General features: G+C 40.3%; 1 protein-coding gene across 3 annotated transcripts in view; it reads right to left on the bottom strand.

Annotated features, from left to right (window-relative positions):
- Positions 1 to 1250: 1250 nt before the first annotated feature.
- The window catches only part of OVCH2 (ovochymase 2), a 40337-nt gene continuing 22422 nt past the window's right edge, over positions 1251 to 19165 (bottom strand). For 2 of the 3 annotated variants that reach the window (XM_067532166.1, XM_067532165.1), the window contains exons 6-21: positions 18719 to 18870; positions 17747 to 17942; positions 15892 to 15915; positions 14963 to 15053; positions 14720 to 14853; positions 13619 to 13759; positions 12472 to 12602; positions 11265 to 11358; positions 9463 to 9594; positions 6681 to 6752; positions 5803 to 5989; positions 4284 to 4353; positions 3526 to 3721; positions 2948 to 3099; positions 2421 to 2586; positions 1251 to 1389 (exon numbers count right to left, since the gene is read on the bottom strand). In XM_067532166.1, coding sequence (XP_067388267.1) covers positions 1349 to 1389; positions 2421 to 2586; positions 2948 to 3099; positions 3526 to 3721; positions 4284 to 4353; positions 5803 to 5989; positions 6681 to 6752; positions 9463 to 9594; positions 11265 to 11358; positions 12472 to 12602; positions 13619 to 13759; positions 14720 to 14853; positions 14963 to 15053; positions 15892 to 15915; positions 17747 to 17942; positions 18719 to 18870 — 1979 coding nt within the window. In that variant the 3' untranslated portion in view covers positions 1251 to 1348. Of the gene's footprint in view, positions 1390 to 2420; positions 2587 to 2947; positions 3117 to 3525; positions 3722 to 4283; positions 4354 to 5802; positions 5990 to 6680; positions 6753 to 9462; positions 9595 to 11264; positions 11359 to 12471; positions 12603 to 13618; positions 13760 to 14719; positions 14854 to 14962; positions 15054 to 15891; positions 15916 to 17746; positions 17943 to 18718; positions 18871 to 19165 lie in introns of those variants that run through there. The other variant, XM_067532167.1, reaches the window with a different exon arrangement.

The raw sequence follows: 19165 nt of genomic DNA, 5'->3' as shown, positions 1-19165 counted from the left end.
GAACATGAACTCCCAGTGTGACACTGTGGACAAAAGAGCAAATGCAATTCTGGGATGCATAAACATGGGAATCTCATGTACAAGTAGAGAGGTTATTTTACCTTTATATTTGACACCGGTGTGACTGTTCTGAAATAGTGTGTCCAGTTCTGTGTCCACAATTCAAGAAGGATGTTGATAAATTGGAGAGAGGGTTCAGAGAAGAACCATGAGATTAGTTAAAAGATTAGAAAATATGCTTTATAATAAACTAAATAGATTGATCTTTTAGTCTAAACAGAGAAAATTAAAGGGTGACTTAATTACAGTCTACAAGTATCTACTGGAGAACAAACATGTAATAATGAACTCTTCAGTCTAGAAGACAAAGGTATAACATGATCCAATAGCTGCAAGGTGAAGCATGATACATTCAGACTGGAAATAAGGCATAGTTTTTTTAATGGTGCGAGTATTTAACCATTGGAACAATTTACCAATGGTATCAATAGATTCTCCATCACAGATAATTTTGAAATCATGATTAGATGTTTTTCTAAAAGGCATGCTCTATGATTATGTTGGGGAAGTTCCATGGCCTGTATTACACAGGAAGTCAGACAAGATGATCACAATGGTGCCTTTTGAACATGGAATCTATGAACCATAATGGAATCCTAGTCCCCCAAGAAGTTAGACTCTACAAAAGTTCATGCAGCCACTTTCAGTGCATAACTATTTTTATTATATGGTCAGATAATACATATAAAAATACTGGGCCAAATCTTGCAGTCCTGTCTTAGTCCTTCCAGTCAACATTTCCTCTGTTGACTAACTATTAAAGAGGTCATCCTAACAGAAACTAATAGATGAATATGACTGATTTCAAGCCCTCTAACGAAATATTAACAATTCATAAAAGTTTAGTTTCAAAGCCAAACACAATGGGCCTGATTCTCCTTCCACTTAAACGGACGAGAGTCATTGCAATCAATGGAATTAACTGGTGTAAACAAGTGAAAGGCAAATCAGGAGCAGTAAAATGTACCAAAAAAACCAAAACAAAAACAAACTCTGCTAAATGTACAAGATGTTGATATTATTAAAAAGATGCAAGGGATTAAAATGAATATGTTCCCATGAAATGCATCCCTTAACTTACAGATCCACTGAGTTTTCTAAATACAAAATGAGGAGTTTAATGTCCAAAAGCCCCATTCAAAGGAATTTTAATCTTTACTTGGTGTCATGAAAATCGTTAAGTCACCCAGAAGTCACAGAAGTAAGGTCACCAGAGGCCATGGAGAATTCCATTGTGAAGGCTGAACCGCTGGACCAGATGATGTGAGGTACCAGGTCTCCACTGAACTTAGCTGTTGTCTTGAAAGTTTGGAAATCCTTGTGCCTTGCCTGCATATGGTAGCAATGTACTCATATTAGTGAACAGCACAGACAGAAAAGCTGTTGCATCATCTCTATACTGATTACATTTTATGTAAACAAGCCCTCAGCAAGAATTTCTGTAGTTAAATGTGTTACCAAGACTGGCAATTAATGTTAAATTATCTTAACTAGCAAAATGTCTTGCAAATTTTAAAACCTGCTGCTAAAAAAGGCACCCCGTAGGGCAGAGAAGCAGATTATTCTGCATTCTAACTCAGCTTTCTTGCTGAGAGGCTGTCACAAGTTTAGGCACCTGGAGCCAGATCCTCAGCTGGTGCAAATCATCAGGCCTCTGCTAACGTCAACAAACCTGCTCCAATTTACAACAGCTGAGGATCTGGCCCAAAGAGGCTGCCACAATTTTTAAAGAGATACCACCCCACTCAATTCATTCAGCTATTAGGTTGGTTTGACCTTATTTGTTCTTTACAAACCCATGCTGACTGTTACTTATCACCCTATCATCATCTAGGTGTTTTCAAATTGATTGCTTAATTATTTGGTCCATTATCTTTCTGGGTACTGAAGGTAAGCTGACTGGTCTGTCATTCCTCGGGTTGTCCTTTTCCCCTTTTATAGATGGGCTCTTATATTTGCCCTTTTCCAGTCCTCTGGAATTTCTCCAGTCTTCCAAGATTTTTTCAAGATAATCATTCATGGCTCAGATATCTCCTCAGTCAACTCCTTAAGTATTCTAGGATGTATTTCATCAGACTGTGGTGACTTGAAGACATCTAAGTTATCTAAGTACATTTTATCTTGTTCTTTCCCTAGGTTAGTCTCTGATCCTACCTCATTTTCACTGGCATTCATTAACTTAGATGTCCAAATGCTACTAAACTTTTTGGTGAAAATGGAAACAAAAAAGTCAGGTTAAAGGGGTCTGCCATTCAGAAAGTGCTGAGGACCTGTTGTCTGAAAAGGACTAGCCCTTTTAATGTGCCTTAGGTTGGGCACCTAAAGCAATCTCAGAGGCTTCCCCTTCCCCCCATACATACCAGTATTGTTAATGTACTGATTGATCCAGTCAATGAAAACAGCAACGTTTGTGTATACTCCGGGATAGTTTTTAATTCCACAACCAAAGCCCCAGCTTATTAGTCCACTGAGGGTGTAAAATCCTGAATCTTCTGAAGAACAAACTAATGGTCCACCTGAGTCACCCTACATTGTGAGAGAAAATGGCTTATGTTACAACTTAACATTACCTTTTTAATGTGCTGCCATGGCAAACCTTGACTTATTATGTATTTGATTCATACTTAACTCATTTCTTTTTCTACCTTCTTTTTTATCACAGGCTCAAGAACTTTGTGCCATTTTAGTGGTGTGTGGGTGGGGGCGTAATATGAATAATTAATGGCACCGTTGGAATGACAAATTGTTTCCAGATGTACCAGATAAGCAATTTTTGTCCACAGTGAAACAGTCCCTTCCACTCACCTCTCGGCACTCCCTATTTCAGAATCAAAGATCCTTCCAGTTCCCTGATAAGCCCAATAGCTGCACTTTTGTGTTAACTTACTGTGCATGAGTCCTTTCCCTCCTCCAGAGGGAATCCAGCACAGAGCATCTGCTGTGTCACCTTGCCGGGATTGTTTACATAGTAGTTCTGACACATCTCAGAGTCTAGGACTGGGACTTCCAACTGCTGAAGTTTATTGGACTTTACTCTGTCTTGAAGTGAAAAACATCTTAAAATCACCAAAAACATGAATCAGTGATAAACACTGATATACACCCACCTCCTGCCACTGTCACAGACACAAGGGCCGACATATATCCCTGGGATCACTAAGCCCATCCTCCTGATATTGCAAGATTGCTCTCTACTATACCTTTTCTCATGATTTTTCCTATTTTTAAATGTTTCAAGTGATAATGTTTCCAATATTCCCCCTCTGCAAACTGTACCATAGTTTAATATAGCTAATTCTGACCCCACCCCATATGCACACAATCCATGTAATTAAGAACAGATCCCAATTAACACATTAATTTTCTAGGAGCCAAACAAAGATTCACTTTCTCATGTGCCCTATAATGTTTGTTAAAATACATCTGTGGTATGGACAGCACCATGAAGTGGAAAAGCTTGCATACCTTCATTATGAATACCCCATCCCGTGGTAATGCACACTCTAGAAGGCTGAACCTCCTTGTTTTTCTCAGGCAGGCACACTGGACGCACGTAGTGATTAAACTCCAGGGGCTCAGTCAATTGCAGTAATGCAATATCAGAATCCATAGTGATCTCGTTAAAATCTTGATGCACAATGTACTGCTTCACGGATCTTCTCTAGAAAAGGGAAGACACAGCAATTAATTGAATGAGCTGGAAGCTTGGTGCCTTAAAGCATTCCAGTTTTATATATTTGCCTGGAGCCATGGGAATGGTGCATGAAGAAGAGCCGACATGAATAATGATTAATTGCTAGAAAGCAGCTGTCCTGTCCTCGCAGGTAATGTAGGACATTCAGGAACTAAATCAGCAGAATGGGATGTAGAAGGGATGCACATAGCAGTCACTGCCACTTTTCTGTGACAGTGGAAAGCATTTGTATTGGCAACAAGCACCAGGTCTTACAGAATTCAGAGCTAGGATACTGGAGCAGTTGTGGCTGAGCCATTCCTCTGCCATGCGCTGCCTGCACCCAGCACACGTGTGAGTTGGGAGCAGTGCCCAGAGTTTGGGGGTCATGACCACTCACCTCAGAGTTCTGTGCTGGCACTTAAACTGCTTTGTGCCCATGCGTAACTTTCATTTACATGGGCACAGCAGTTCAGTAACCTGCTGCATCCTGCATGCTACTAGTTAGTGAAACGTATTTAACGTACAAACCAGGTTTAATTCAAAATACCTGACTGTGCTCTTGCTCTGTAATATCATGGAGTCCAGCAACCACCATCCATATATCTCTGTACTGTTCCCTCAAAAAGAAGAAGAAAGCAGGAACATTCTCAGGGCTGTTCTCACCAGGAAGTCTGTCTAACAATATCAGGCATGATAAATCCTTAAAAATCTAAGATCCCCCATACAAATACCAATGCCCTGAGCCACCAGAATTTTGCCGTTAACTTCAATGGGAGCACGATCAAATCCCGTAATTTGTCAGTGGGATTAGGCAAAAGAATAATTTGGGCCGGAAGGAAGGAGCTTGTAGGGTCTGATTCTTATGCAAAGCAGCTAGAGAAGCAGCAAGGCCTAGACACCCTAAGGACAAAGCCAACGTTTAACACCAGTCTTTTAATTTCACGTCAGTTTTTCATAAAAAAATAAAATAAAATGATTAAAAGAATCACAGACAAAAAAAATACAACAGAAAAACCATCATACCCTTTACAATAGTCTCTTTTTGTTCAGATACAACAAATACACGGGTGGATTAATGCAGAACTATCAGAGGCCATAAAAAGATTCTGATGTGATGACAACATGCAATGTAGAATTTCCCTCTGGCCCTGGTTCTCACAGGGTTGTTTTGGTTTTTTTAAATACAGCAACAGCAGGATACATGGGGTAAAATTTCCAAAGCCACCTAAGTCCCATTTTCAGAAGTGGCTTAGGCACTTCAGATCTTAAGTTCCATTGAAAAAAATCAGTGGGATTTAAGATCCTAAATGCCTAAGTCACTTCTGAAAATTTGACCCCTGATCTTTAAGACAATCTCAAGATCATTTGAAAATGGACCAGAATTTCTAGGGTCACCCCTGGGAGAAGAATCTCTTGCAGAAAGCGAGTCCGCTCCCCCCATGGGAAGACAGCCTGATAGTGAGAACAGGAGGATCTTTATATGTGCTTTTCATTAAAGCAGAACATGAAAACAGTCATATAATACTCACTTCAAATGATCTAGAAAATATGCAAAAAAGTTTTTGGAAAACATATTTTTAGAGGGAGCTGCTGCTGCCAAGGTCCATGATTAACTCCTTCAATAAAAGTGCCCTTCCCCACCCCATTAACAAGAAGTCAGATCTGTGGAACCTGGCCCAACAGGTTTATGAGATTCTTAATAATAACAAGCCTGTCACCACCCTCTAGGCAGGTAGACCCAGCCTCCAGTTGGTCGCTCAGGATCCACACAGATTTTGAGGGATCTTCTGGATTTGTAGATGGGCGCTGCAGCTCATGCTATGGAGGGCACAGTACAATCAGAGAGGAATTTCCCCTGGGGCTGACAGAGATATCTGGGGACTAAAAATCTTATCAGTATCCTCTTAAGTGCCAAATTGATTGTATGGGAAGATGTTAGCTGTCCATGCTTTAAAACGACCTAATAGAACAAAATCCAAACAAATACATCACATTGTACTTGACATCTTGTGATAAAGAACTCCTCCCCTGAAATCTTACAGTATCTTCTTCCCACATGTACCTACTTATAATTAAAGCAGTGAGCAGCTGTGACAACCCACTCTTTGGTAAGAGCTGCTCCTCCACAGATGTGTTCGGCTGAAATCTGTATGCTGACCTGCCAAGGCCACGAGTAAGGCACAGCTTCCTCACCACCCATTATCCTACTGAAGAGAAACCTGGGCTGATTTGAAGGCACTCCACAGATGTCATCTGGTAATATGGAACAGAGAGGGTTTATATACTCAAGGAGAGTTCAATTTTCAGTTGGGGAAAGGGTTTACATTTGCTTGACTCTGCATTTACTGTGGGGGTAGCCTACCTCAGCAACCTTTTTTTGCCTAACCCTAAACCTCCCCATTGCAATGGATCAAAACGTGTAGGGACACCACCACCAAGTGAAGATGCTCTTCGCAGAAACAGAGCACCCCTGAGGAGAGAGAGAGCCTGTTTGTAAGAATAAGATCATCTTCAGTACCATATCTACAGTTTCAACAAATTAGTCTCAGGTCTGTAGTATATTGAGGACTCCTCCCACTCTTTATAAACCTTTGGGGGTGAAAAGGCAATTTCGAAAACTACAGGTGTGATTTTCCAGTGCCTTGTGTTATCATTTATACCAGTACAAAGTGGGTTTTTTCCAAACGCTACCAAATCAAAATAGTGGCATTTTAAACCCATGTTTTACTGGTGTAAGTGACTGCACAAGGTGCAGGCACTAGCGAATCAGGCCCTACCATCCTAAAGCCAACTCTTTATTTCTTTACACCTTTATATCTTTATTTCTTTTCAACTGGAGCATCTTGGAGCAACTCAAGGTACGATCATAAGGCATTCTTCTTCCTCCCATCCCAAATTGTAACCCACATTTCCACTGAAGGAGGCTTAACACAGGCTGACTTACCTGGAATTTCTGTGGTGGTATTTAGACGCTCAGGAAGTGCTGCTTCATTGTTTGAATCTGATATATTTAAATCTAGTAAGTGAAAATAGACAGTTAGTATATCTCACATGAAGTTGCACCTGGTTTTATCACAACAGTTACTAACACCACAAGAAATTATTAGTTTGTCTAACTACGGGGTGGAGACTACCTCTGATTACTGGAATCTTCAGGTACATCTGCTTTACCACATCTAGTACTTGTTTGTCTAACTGAGTGTCCTTAGCTTGTGAGCATGACAGAGCACGGACCATATTTCTTGAGTTTTTTGATAGTGCCTAGCACATATTGGTGGCTACTATTGTTACTAATATTAATAATCACAACAATATCAACATCAATACACATAGAAATCAGAGTTTGTCTTAATTCTCAGGATTTTCCTTTGATCCCTGTAACAGATATTCCTCAGTTTGGTCTGATGGTTAGAGCAGATGACTGGCAATGACTAGACTGACGCCTAGTCTAAACTCAAAACTTATACCAGCATACTTATGTCAGTCTGGGGTATGAAAAAAGAATATCACACTACCAAGCAACATATCTTTTGTGGCAAAATCCCCAGTGTAGACACAGCCATGCCTACAGAAGAGAATGTCTGTCAGCAAACCTACCACCACCCAGGTAGGGCAGAATGCCTGCTGTTGGTGTATACTGCATCTACACTAAGGGACTATGCCAGTGTAGGCTTTGTAGTGTAATGCATACACAGTCTTTGGTTTCATTCCCAGCTCTGGACCTAATTCATTTTTCAGCCTGATCCTGCAGAACTTACACAGGACAGACTTCTGTTGTTTCCAACTGGGGTTCTGACTCTGTAGGGACTGGAGGATCATGCCCTATGTAAACCATGAGCTGAGCAAACAAAAATGAAGCACCAATGTTTTAGTTTGGCTGCTGTGTCTTCTAATTGGTGGACAGAGACTAGAATGGATTTAACAAAGTAACAGAGACCCCAATCCAGTGGCTAAACTCAAGGGGTGAAATCTTGGCGCCACTGAAGTCAAAAGCAAAGCAAATCCCAATATACATACCAAATGATGGGATCTAAATTAGCTGTTACCACTCAAGAGAGATTTCTTGGAGTCACTCTGGGTAGTTCCCTGAAAACATCCACTCAATGTGCAGCCGCAGTCAAAAAAAGCTAACAGAATGTTAGGAACCATTAGGAAAGGGATAGATAATAAAATAGAAAGTATCATTGTGCCATATAAATCCATGGTATGCCCACACCTGGATTACAGCATGCAGTTCTGGTTGCCCCATCTCAAAATATATACATTAGAATTGGAAAAGGTGCAGAGAAGGGCAATGAAAATGATTAGGGTATGGAACAGCTTCCATACGAGGAGAGATTAAAAAGATTGGGACTGTTCGACTTAGAAAACAGACACCTAAGTGGGAATATAATAGAGGTCTTTAAATTCATGAATGGTGGGGGGAAGTGAATAGGGAAGTGTTATTTACTCATTCACCCAAGAACTAGCAGTCACTCGATGAAATGAATAGGCAGCAAGTTTAAAACAAACATAAGGAACTACTTCTTCACGCCATGCACAGTCAGGCTGTGGAACTCATTGCCATGGGATGCTGTGAAGGCCAAAAGTATAATAGGGTTCAAAAAAGAACTAGATAAGTTCATAGAGGATAGGTTCATCAATAGCTATTAGCCAAGTTTTTCATGGAAGCAACCCCATGCTCCAGGTGTCCCTAAACCTCCACCTGCCAGAAGCTAAGACTGGATGGATCACTCAAAATTGCCCTTTTCTGTTCATTTTCTCTGAAGCATCTAGTGCTGGCCTTTGTCAGACACTGGATATTGGGCTAATTGGACCATAGATCTGACCCATTGTGGCCGTTACGTTCTTACTATTGACTTCAGCGAGGCCAAGATTTCACCCTCTATATTTCTGGCATATCACTGTAGCTAAGGCTTAACGACCTTTGTGGTCCATAAGTAGAGCCTCCTTCTGTTTGAACTTGTCTCCACTGGAAGTTGCTTATTGCATATGTCCCACGGACAGATTCTCAGCAATTTATGCAACTGCAATTGAACAAAATTCCATAAATGAAAGATGATTGCTCTGGAGTTGTCTAATCACAGGCCTGGGTAAGCTAGCCTTAGTCAAGTTGCTTCACCTTACTACTTCAGTTTCTCCGTCTGTAAAATTTCGAATTTTTGTTCCAGTTTGGAACAAAAAAAAATTCAAAATGTTGGAATTTCCAAGTTTCGATCAGTTCTAGCTACATAAGCTTTTAACTTCAGCAGCCAGCAGAGAACAGGATGGAGTAGACTTGGGCTTTTGACTATTAACCTGCCTATGACCTAAAACCTCCCAAAAGATCATTCCATAGAAGGAAAAGCTGGTTCTTAATAGTGGCTGCAAGATTATTTAATGGCACACGTCACTCCCCATAATTTAGGTCCCAAAAATTGCCCTGCTGCAGCAGGCTTTTCACTTGGGATTGGAGGAGTACCAGTCCATCTATGTCAAGATATGACTCAAACTTGCACCCAAAACCTACGCCTATAGATTTCTGGATGCATTACTTACACCCATTCTATAGACCTTAGAGTCCGTGGCCGAGTGGATTCAGAATAGGTTTTTCTCATTGCTACATTTTATCAACGGAGACTTATCCAGAACAAAACCAGGTGAAATACCAAGACTCACTGCAGAGCCTCACATGCTGCCCCCAAAAAGCAGGCTACCATGTATACAGTATGTTTCAATTCTTTTACCTGCTACATGAATGAAGGAGAATGTGGCTCGGAACCCGCCAAAGGTCTCGGTTTCATCTGAATGAAAGATGATCAGCATCATGCTGGAAGTGCTCAGAACAGGAGCTGGGATAGCAAACCCACAAGACCTAGCTAAAGACAGAACCAGGATTTATAATTAATTATTATTCTTTTATGATATATTTTATAGGCAACAGGAGAAAAGGGGGAGGAGGAAAGGAGAAGCACACATTTTCCAAAACACAAATATGATTGGAAAGAAACTGAGTTTTGCATGTTTGAACGAGCTCTTGTGGAACTCAGCAACAATATTTTGATTCAAATTCTAAACTTCCCAAAATTCCAAGGAATTTGGATCCAGGATTTTGGTCTATAAATATAGAAATCATTTGCAAAATTCATTGTGGGTTTAAGTTTAAAATCTCTCCAATGTCTCAGGATGATTAAACTTAGGTCCATGTCTAAGTTTAGCTGTCAAGAGAAGGATTTATGGAGCATTCATTTGTAGATTTATATCTGCCAGCTCCATTTGGGGTATTTGGTGTCCTTTTCATCATGTTTCACAGCTGTGGGAGGAATACATTGAGGAGTTGGTTTTCCTTGCTTTATCCAAGTGTCCCACTGTCATTAACTGACAAAGTTGTTACAAAAATGAATACAGTTTGTAGTGTATAAATGGCACCACCCCGTTAGGAGAGATGTTTCATGTCCCCTTTCCTCTCACTTTCTCATCTCAAAAAAACTACTGTTACCTTACAAAGACACAAAGCTGTCCCCAGTACCCCAATAGCACAGCAACATTCTCCAGCTGCTTTCAGACTCCCCCAAACAAAGCCAGTTCTTGTCAGTAAAGAGCAATCCAAGACTATAGGTAAATTCAGCCTTGTGCTGCCGCAAAGGGTCTGAAATAGGACTCCCTTGAGAAATATCCCCAGTGCAGAAATCTCCCGTGGGAGCCACAGACCTGGCTCTGCCATCTTTACATTCCACTCAACCCAATGCCTGAGATGGGCTGAAGTGGCAAGGCATTAGCCATGGGAGTTCTGCATTCCTGCAGAGGCCTATAGGAGTCATTTCAAGAGGTGCAAATTTGAGCAATCATCAGAGCTTCCTTAGACTGCACCAGGGGCCAAATTGGTCCATAGCAGTTCTTGAATAAAGGGAGACCCAAGGTAGCTCCCCCTGTGTCTTTGCTCCAGCACTAGCATCAGCACAGGGATGAATTGGGCCTATGATGTGTTCCAAGTCCTTGACAACCGAAGAACAAGTCCTTAGGCCCAATTCTCCTCTAACTTATTGGCATACTAGCATAAACGAGGAACAAATCAATGGGAATTACACCAATGTTCAACAGGGGTAATGAAGGAAAACAAGCCCCTGAAAAGCAAACTGAACTCATGTCACCTGAGGTGTTTTGTTTGATTTATGTGTCAAACACTAGTGCTGCAAAACAAGTATCTGGCAGTATTTCCTTCCTTGAGATACAGGGGCTAAGCATTGCATTCAGGAAACAATTTAAACATCCAATATTTTAATGATGTAGATATATTTCTCCATCAAAGTAAATGGATAGTAGATAACATTCCTCTGAAAAGGAACAGTGGTGAAAATGCCAGTGTGTGCTGTAATGAGAATAGTATACACTTCAGCACCTAGTGGTAGGAGAGGAGAATTGCTCTTTTTGATTTGTTTCTTGGCTGTCAAGTTTTTACTTGCCATTATATAATGTTTGGAGATACAAAAGGAGAATAATAGAAGCCAGGTCTGAATCAATGAACTGTATTGAAAATCAGAAGACAAACCTATTTCTTCCTCTTTTGTCACATCATTATATGCTGTTACTGAGTCATAGGAACAGTCTTCGTTTTCCTCTATTTCAAAATACTCATATGTAAGCTTAAAAAGAAAAAGGAATGAATCAGATTATAGCACTTGTAGTACTAGACAGGAAAGACCTATTACAGATCTTTAATACCCTAGATCATGCTCCTATAAGGACAGGATACAGTCCCCCATTAGAAGACGTGTGTGATATTAAACTGATACTTTTGTTTATCTTCAACAGAATGCTAAATCATTCTCATGTTCATAGTAATGAACCAAAACATCCAATCCAAACATCTCCAAAATTCTGGAGAAATCTGAGTTTAGACCTGGATCCAGATCCACAATTTGCAACTAGTGCCAGCAGGTCAAGCCAAAAGCCCAAATCTAAGGGTGTCTATACTGACGGCAGCAAAGTCGCCACCGTCAGATCGACCGATCTGGATCAATTGAGCAGTCAGTGAAGACCTGCTCATTTGATCCAGAAGTCGACGCAGTAAAACCACCTCCTCAAGTGGCATAGCGCTGCGTCGATGGGAATGCGGTTCCCGTCGGCGCAGTGCAGTGAAGACACGGTGCAGAAGGGAAGCACAGCAGTTGACAGGTTGACAGCTGTAGCTTGCATAACTCCTGTCAACTGCCGCCGAAATCGCCCAGTAAGTGTAGACCAGGACTAAGGGTATGTCTATACTGACAGCAGCAAAGTCGCCGCTGTCAGATCAGACCTATCTGTATCAATTGAGCAGTCAGTGAAGACCTGCTCAATCGATCCAGAAGTCGACGCTGGTAAAACACCCCCTCAAGTGGCGTAGCCCTGCATTGATGGGAACACGGTTTCCATCGGCACAGTGCAATGAAGATGCCTTGCAGAAGGGAAGCACAGCAGTCGACGGGAGTTACGCAAGCTATGAAGATACGACTGCCACCGAATCGCCAGGTAAGTGTAGACCAGGGCTAAGTGATCCCAAACTTTGTTACAGTTCTATCAGATCTGAAATATCATGAGACTACAGCTGCTTTTGGGGTGCAACACAACAGCTATGCACTAGACCCAGCACCTCACATAAGAATTGAAGGTTCGAACTAAACTAAGTTTTTATTGCCAATGCTTAGTAATTGACTTATTTCTTTCTAAAATAAATGATCTACACAGAATAAAAGGTCTAAGCGTTTTCTGCATTGTACCTTGATTACATGGTTCTCCGGAGCGTGAATAATCCAGTGACAAACTGCCAGATTGCTATAGGACTCAGGATAGTTCATACTTTGTATCACTCCTCCTTCAAAGAGCACAGCTAGGGACCCGCAGCCAGAATCTAGAAACACATAGAAAAAAAAATCCAAGCTCCCATGCAGCACTCTCACAGCTGAACTACAGAAAAGGAAAGGGAGAATGATTTGGCCCATTACTGTGACCCAGGCACAGAGGGGACCTTCTCCCCTCAGATCACACTCCGACCCCTCCCACATTGGAAGAGAGAGCCAGCTCACCACAGTAATGTACTTCTCCCAACCTGTGCAAGGCCTGAGCAGAATGAGTTGGACAAGGAAAGGCCAGGGAGCTGCACTTCGCCTCCCCGCCCCTCCTCCCCCGCCCTTTGGCAATCAGGGTGGAAAGGTAACATGGCCAATGGATGTGTTTCCTCCAGATGCAATTCTTTAAGAGGCGTGCTGAGGGCAGTTGCCACTCGGCTGTAGAAGTCTTTAAAAAGGAATCACTCTGCCAAGGAAGGAAGCAAACTGCCAGAGTCACAGAGGCTGGCCCTCGGACCTGTTCCATGGGGGGGCAAAAACATACACTCCCAAAAAATTTCCTCCTCCTTGGATTCTCTCTCAGGAAGGAGTGACTGAGCTCAGGATCCTTTATAGCATCTTTTACATGAGGATCTCTGTCACTTTACAAACATTAATTAATGAAATAAGCCTTAGAAGAACCTTTTGTGATAGGGGACAGGATGTGATCCCACTTGGGGAGGGAATTACAGGAGGGATTCTCACTGAGACAATCTCTCTCCTGATTTCTCATAGCAATAGGGTTTTCAGGACAGCCCCATGGAAACCCCATTTGCAGTTAGCTCTCTTGCCCTCTCCATTCCATCACCTACCTAGAAAGAGCACCCGCACACCTTCATCCTTTATACTAGCCCTTTTTCAGCCTTGAACCAAGCCTCAGACTGAACTTAATCAAGATCCATTCCCATTTCTTCAGGCCATGATAATTATCAGGGCTGATAATGCAACTACAGAGGCCTCAGAACAGCTAGCTTCAAAAATGCATTGGATTTTATACAATGAATTGGCAGAGAGGGCATGATATTGCATTAACACTTACCAGGAACAGCATCTGGTGAAAGAGCTCTATACACCATTGAAAATCCAGTTCCATACTCCTTGTTATCAGAGACAAATTTTAGCTTTATACTATTGGAGCCAACCAAAATGGGTACTGGAGAGTCATCTCCACAGAATCTCCCTGCAAATTATGCATTTATTATTAGAAAATTATCATAAATAAAAGTTTTAGTAAAGTTGTTTGAGAAAATGTATACATGTCAAAATAATAAAACCTCAGTGACAGTATTTGGCCATAAAAAAAAAAATCAAAAGTACAAATGCAGCTAGAATTCTTACTGCTCCTCGGTTTGAGGGCTGCTTGCATTTTCCTTTCTACTGTTTGCTGATAAACAATTCAGGAAAAAAAATAATGTAATGATAGTTGGCTAGTACTAAAAACTGACATCCTCTGTTTAGCAACACATGTGAAGAGGTAGAGCAAGTCTTCCCACAATGCCCTATTCCTGACCAGTAGGAACCACTCAGATAAGGAGATGATAGGTCAGTCTCCACACCCCTTAGATTCTCTGTTAAGACAGTCAAAAGCACCAGTTAATATCGGTGGCTTCTATGGGGCAAATACCTGTCCAATAGAAACCGGAGAGAAAAACTTGCTAATTTTACATATATCACTGAACAGTCATCAGAACGATAACATCTTTCAGTCTTAGTCCTTACCAATCTTGGCTGGATTCACACAAGCAGCCTAGAAATAAAAAGGTCCCATGGCCCATTGTCATTTCACTCAACCCCCAGTTACTCTTCCAAACACTTTTCCCCAAGAAATTGTAATAACTGTGTATCACCACCCACTCCTGCATAAGTTGCCAGCAGGCTTTCAATCCAGGACCTTTAGTATCAAAACATAAGCCTCTACCACTTGAGTTTAAAGGGTAACTCCATTAGCTAGCAGAAGTAGTGAACTGCCAGTATCTAGTGGCCAAGCTCACTACTTCTGCTAGCTTGCGAGCATGAGTTCAGTGTGATCAGTGACAACACACACGGCCTGAAACCAGTAGATCCAGTTACTAATATAACTTTAAACAACATTGAAGGTCTCTCTGAAAATATTTCATAGAGTCACTGAAAAGCGACTCACCGACAAGTCTGTCATCTTTCGAATACACCGACAGAGAATCATAGTCACAGAATGTGTCTGGCTCCACATCAAAGTGGGAGAAATTAAGTAGTATATGCATTCCTTCTGCGACCAATAGAGTCCACACACACAACCTGGAATGACACAAACTGGATGAGTTCTTGTTTGCAATCAAATAACAAGCTACAGCTGCAAGATCATTGCATGTAGCTTCTGCAAAAAAAATTCACTGTATGTACTCACTGGTTGTTTTGATAGAAATGCCCAGGACTTTCTGGGAAACTTAATTCACCTTCATTGCTGGGGAGTTTGCCATCATGGATGCTACATGAGGCTGCATTGTGGGGGGGTTGAAATGAAACAACAGAAAATCAGGTTTGACATACAGTCATCTGTTACCCCCAAAAGCTGATCTGGCATCTAAGGAGGATTACGAGATTACAGTTTTAAAATTTCTCAGATACATTTTTGTTATAAGATTAGATTTATATCGTGTCTCCCTCCCGCTTACCCATTTATTCATAGGTATGTGAACAGACAGCAGAGTTTTAATGTACAGTGAGGTCCAGAAATCCCCTTCCCCCCACAATCTAAATCCCTTCATATTTTTACTGTAAGAGCGTTAGCACAACATCTTTATCATAAATAAACCTACTTGTTTATTGAAGAGTTGAGTACAATTACATAGTTGAAAGGAGGAGTGCAAACCACAAACTCTATTTTTCCTCATAAAACACTTTAAAATATGTCTGCTCAGTTTCTGGTTCTCCTGTACTAGTTGAGTTTTCATTCCTACACTGCAGAGGAATAGTTAACTATTTTTTAAAATATTTGTTTACAAGGATTGCAAATAAAAATTAATGAAAACATTTCTTTTTATATTAGGTGCTCTAGAGAATATTTCCCCGCAAAATCCTATTAACCTCTCTGAAGGTCAGCCATATTTAAGCACACACTTAAGTACTTTATTGAGTAAGGACAGACTTAAGCATGAACTTAAACTCTAAACACGTGCTTAAATGCTTTGCTGAATCAGGGCTTAACTGTTTATAAGATCAGATCATAAATATGTATTTTCCCTCATCATAGCCAAAGTAACAATAATAGAGTTTTTTTTTAAATAACATTTTCCATAATATCTCTAACACAGGTAGAAGTTTAAAAGTACTCACCCGTAGAACTTTTCGTTTTCAAATCTAGTTTGGGGGAGGAGACAAAAAGGAATTTTAGATGAGCACTTTCAGTGTCATGACAAATCTTCTGTAGACTTTGCCTTTCTCAGAATGAATGAGTTTGTAAAAACTACAATTGTAAATCAAACTTCTTTTTCAATCAGAAATTGCTACCTCTCGGCCAGACTCTGCCATTTTTAGGGTTTGTCTGCACATGAAAGTAATTCTGGAATAAGATAGAGTATGAATTTTAAGAAGAATAGGTATTCCAGAATAACTTCATGTGTGGATACTCTTATTCTAGAATAAGAGCACTTTTTACCAGTTTAGTTTAATCTATTTTGGAAGTGGACTAAATTAGTTCAGAAAAAAGCACTCATTCTGGAATAAGAAAGCATGTCCACATACGGAGTTACTCTGAAATAGCTATTCGAGAATAACTCAGATGCAGACAAGTCCTTAATCAAGTAGAGTGGCATCCTACTCTAAGTAGTCTCATAGAGCTGAATGTGATTACTTGTGGAGTAAGATACTACTCAGCAGAGTAAGGGTGGCAGAATCTGGCTGCTAATGTCATATAAATGACATTCTAGGCCTGGATCTCAGTTATACTATAGGTCCTTTGTTTTGGTCTGATATTGTGAAGGGGCCTTAAGGTGGATGCAAATGGAATTTAGTGTAACAGAATTGAGGCGGATATTTTATGGGTTGCTTCTAACGCACCCTTTTATATCTCAAGCTAGGTTTTTTTTCAAATAGTTTAAGCTTAATAACCAAAATAAATCATAAAGAAGAATGGTATAGGAATAGGGCTGGTAAAAAGTTTTCCACTCAAACCTTTCTTGATGGAAAATTAGAATTTCAATTAAATGGAATTTTTCATAGAATGCAGGGGCTTTCCTCAAGACATTTCAATTTTTCATTGGAAAACCAAAACCCTGAAAACAAATGTTTTGGGTTTTGGTTGCTAAAAGACAAACTTTTCAGTTTTTTATATTTCAGTTTTTCAATTAAAAGTTGAAATTTTCCAGTGACATTTTCAATAACCCCTCTCCCCCATTTTTGTGGGGAAAAAACATTTTCCAGCCAGTTCTATATATGAAATTCAGCTAATGCATATTTGTTTCCACTCAGACTACCTCAATCCTTGATCTCGTTTAAAGAAAATAGCCCAAATTTGAAGAAAATACTAGCTCAACTTATAACTGCTCTCACCCTTGTGTAGAGTGACAACACAAAGCCTATGCACCATTTAAGTCTTCAGCCCCATTAAGGTAGAATTTATGAATAATCCTCATGCTGACTCTCTGCAAAAAAGAGTGAATTTCACCTTCTGTGCACACCGAGGGGGAGAACTCATGAGAGTATTGACTTCAGTTACAAGGCCTGATCCAGCAAAGCTTATCAAGAAAAACTACCATTGATTTCAAGGATTGTAGGTTTGTGCCCAAGAGATCACAAATATACTACTATAAATTAATGAAATGGTTGTACCTGAATTAAAGTTCTATTTTAACACACTAACTTAATTCAACTCTTGAAACTAAATGATTGTCCAAGGAAAAGACAAAATTAAAAGAAAAGAAAAGAAAAAAAAAGAAAAGAAAAGAAAAAAGAAAAAGTCAGCATTTGCAACCGTTCTAAACAATGACTGTTTTGTTCCTATGAAGAATCAATCTATGTGCTGTCCATCTAGACACAATGAAAGCCATAATTGTTATTTGCTATGAAGCAAAGCTTAAAAAAGAAAACAAAAAACCAACTTGGAGCCATGAAGAACACACCAGGAAATCATTACTCCTACATATTACTAATGGGATATGTGTATTTATGCAGTATTATGTGTATTTATTACCAGTATTGACGTTTTCTTGAATCCAGGAGAGCACCTTACGGAGATCTGTGAAAACCCCTGGCGATCCTCTCTGATCATACTTTTTCCTCAGGTTATCATTCCAGCTCCGAGCACATCCCATACCCCATGAGGTTACCCCAGCTAGAGTCCAGGCACCATGCTTACGCCTACACAAAAGAGGGCCTCCAGAATCACCCTATAATAAAGGTAACCCATCTTAATATAAAGCATGTTGTCATCAAGTAAGTATAAAGTCCCACTGGATGATTCCAGAAAAGCAGATCCAGCTATATTTTGTACAGGAGTAATTCTCCAGCTACTTTAGGGCACGTCCCTTTAAGACAACCAAGGAAATGAGACTGTGCCCATGGCTGGGCTGGCTGTATGTAGTTAATATTGTTGTGAGGGTGGGAGGGAGGAAAAGACAGATGGAAGCAGGGAACATGTTTGTCTAAGATGCACATCCACATTTGTAGTGCCAGAGTGGGATGAGTTATGGTCTTAGCACAGAACTAGGAGCAAGGAACTCTTGAATTCTAGTTCTGGTTCTGACACTGACTCCCTCTGTGGCCAGGAGATTGTCATTTAACCTCCATGCCTCAGTTTTTCCTTTTTGAGAATCAGGGCACTACTTTGTTACTTATCTCCCTGGGCATATTATGAGACTTCATTAGTTAATGTTTATGAAGTGTTCTGAATATGAGAAGTTCCAAGTGTTATTGCACTGGGACACATTCCAAAAGGCTGACCTAAAAGGTTCTCCAAACCCTAAGTAACTGCTAGGAGCCCATACCACAAGGGATGTGAGAATCAAATGGAATGAAGTCATAAATGGATTATACTGGTCATCCTTGAAGAATTAAAATTACACTCCCCATCATTGTATTATAGAGTATATCTATTCACTCAGACAAATGCACACACAAATGTGAGTTACAGTAAAATACAGGCAGGTCTGCAGGGTGTACCAACCTGGCATGCATCCTTTCCTCCATCTGGAAATCCAGCACATATTAAAGTGTCGCCTCGGATTGGATTCCTTAAGGTTGACAATGCTCTAGAACATTCCTTGTTGTCTATGATTGGCAAGTCCACTTCATGCAAGACCTGAGGGAGAATTCCATCTGAAAAAGAAAATTAAAGAAAAAAATAAGACAACTAGTTTACTAGACATGCTGAAAGGTGAACTGAAAGTCCAGTGGATAATGAGGATTTGGAGTTTTTTGGTGAAGTTTCATCTTCTAATATGTGCCCAGAAATGTTGCGTTTTGAGAAACAGCCATTGAGTATATGAACATGTGAAGTTTTATTTGGGTGTAGATATTTCAATTCAAATATTGATCTTTGGCTGCATAAAATTTCAAATGGGTTGATTTGAAAATGTAAGCCCCCATCCTGTAGTGACATTTGTGCAGGCAT

Source organism: Emydura macquarii, unplaced genomic scaffold (genome assembly GCF_026122565.2).
Source record: "Emydura macquarii macquarii isolate MOO-44397 ecotype Brisbane River unplaced genomic scaffold, CSIRO-AGI_Emac_v2 contig_3240, whole genome shotgun sequence".
Lineage (NCBI taxonomy): Eukaryota > Metazoa > Chordata > Testudines > Chelidae > Emydura > Emydura macquarii.
The sequence above is the reverse complement of the archived record's forward strand: the minus strand, read 5'-3'. Positions and strand labels throughout refer to the sequence as shown.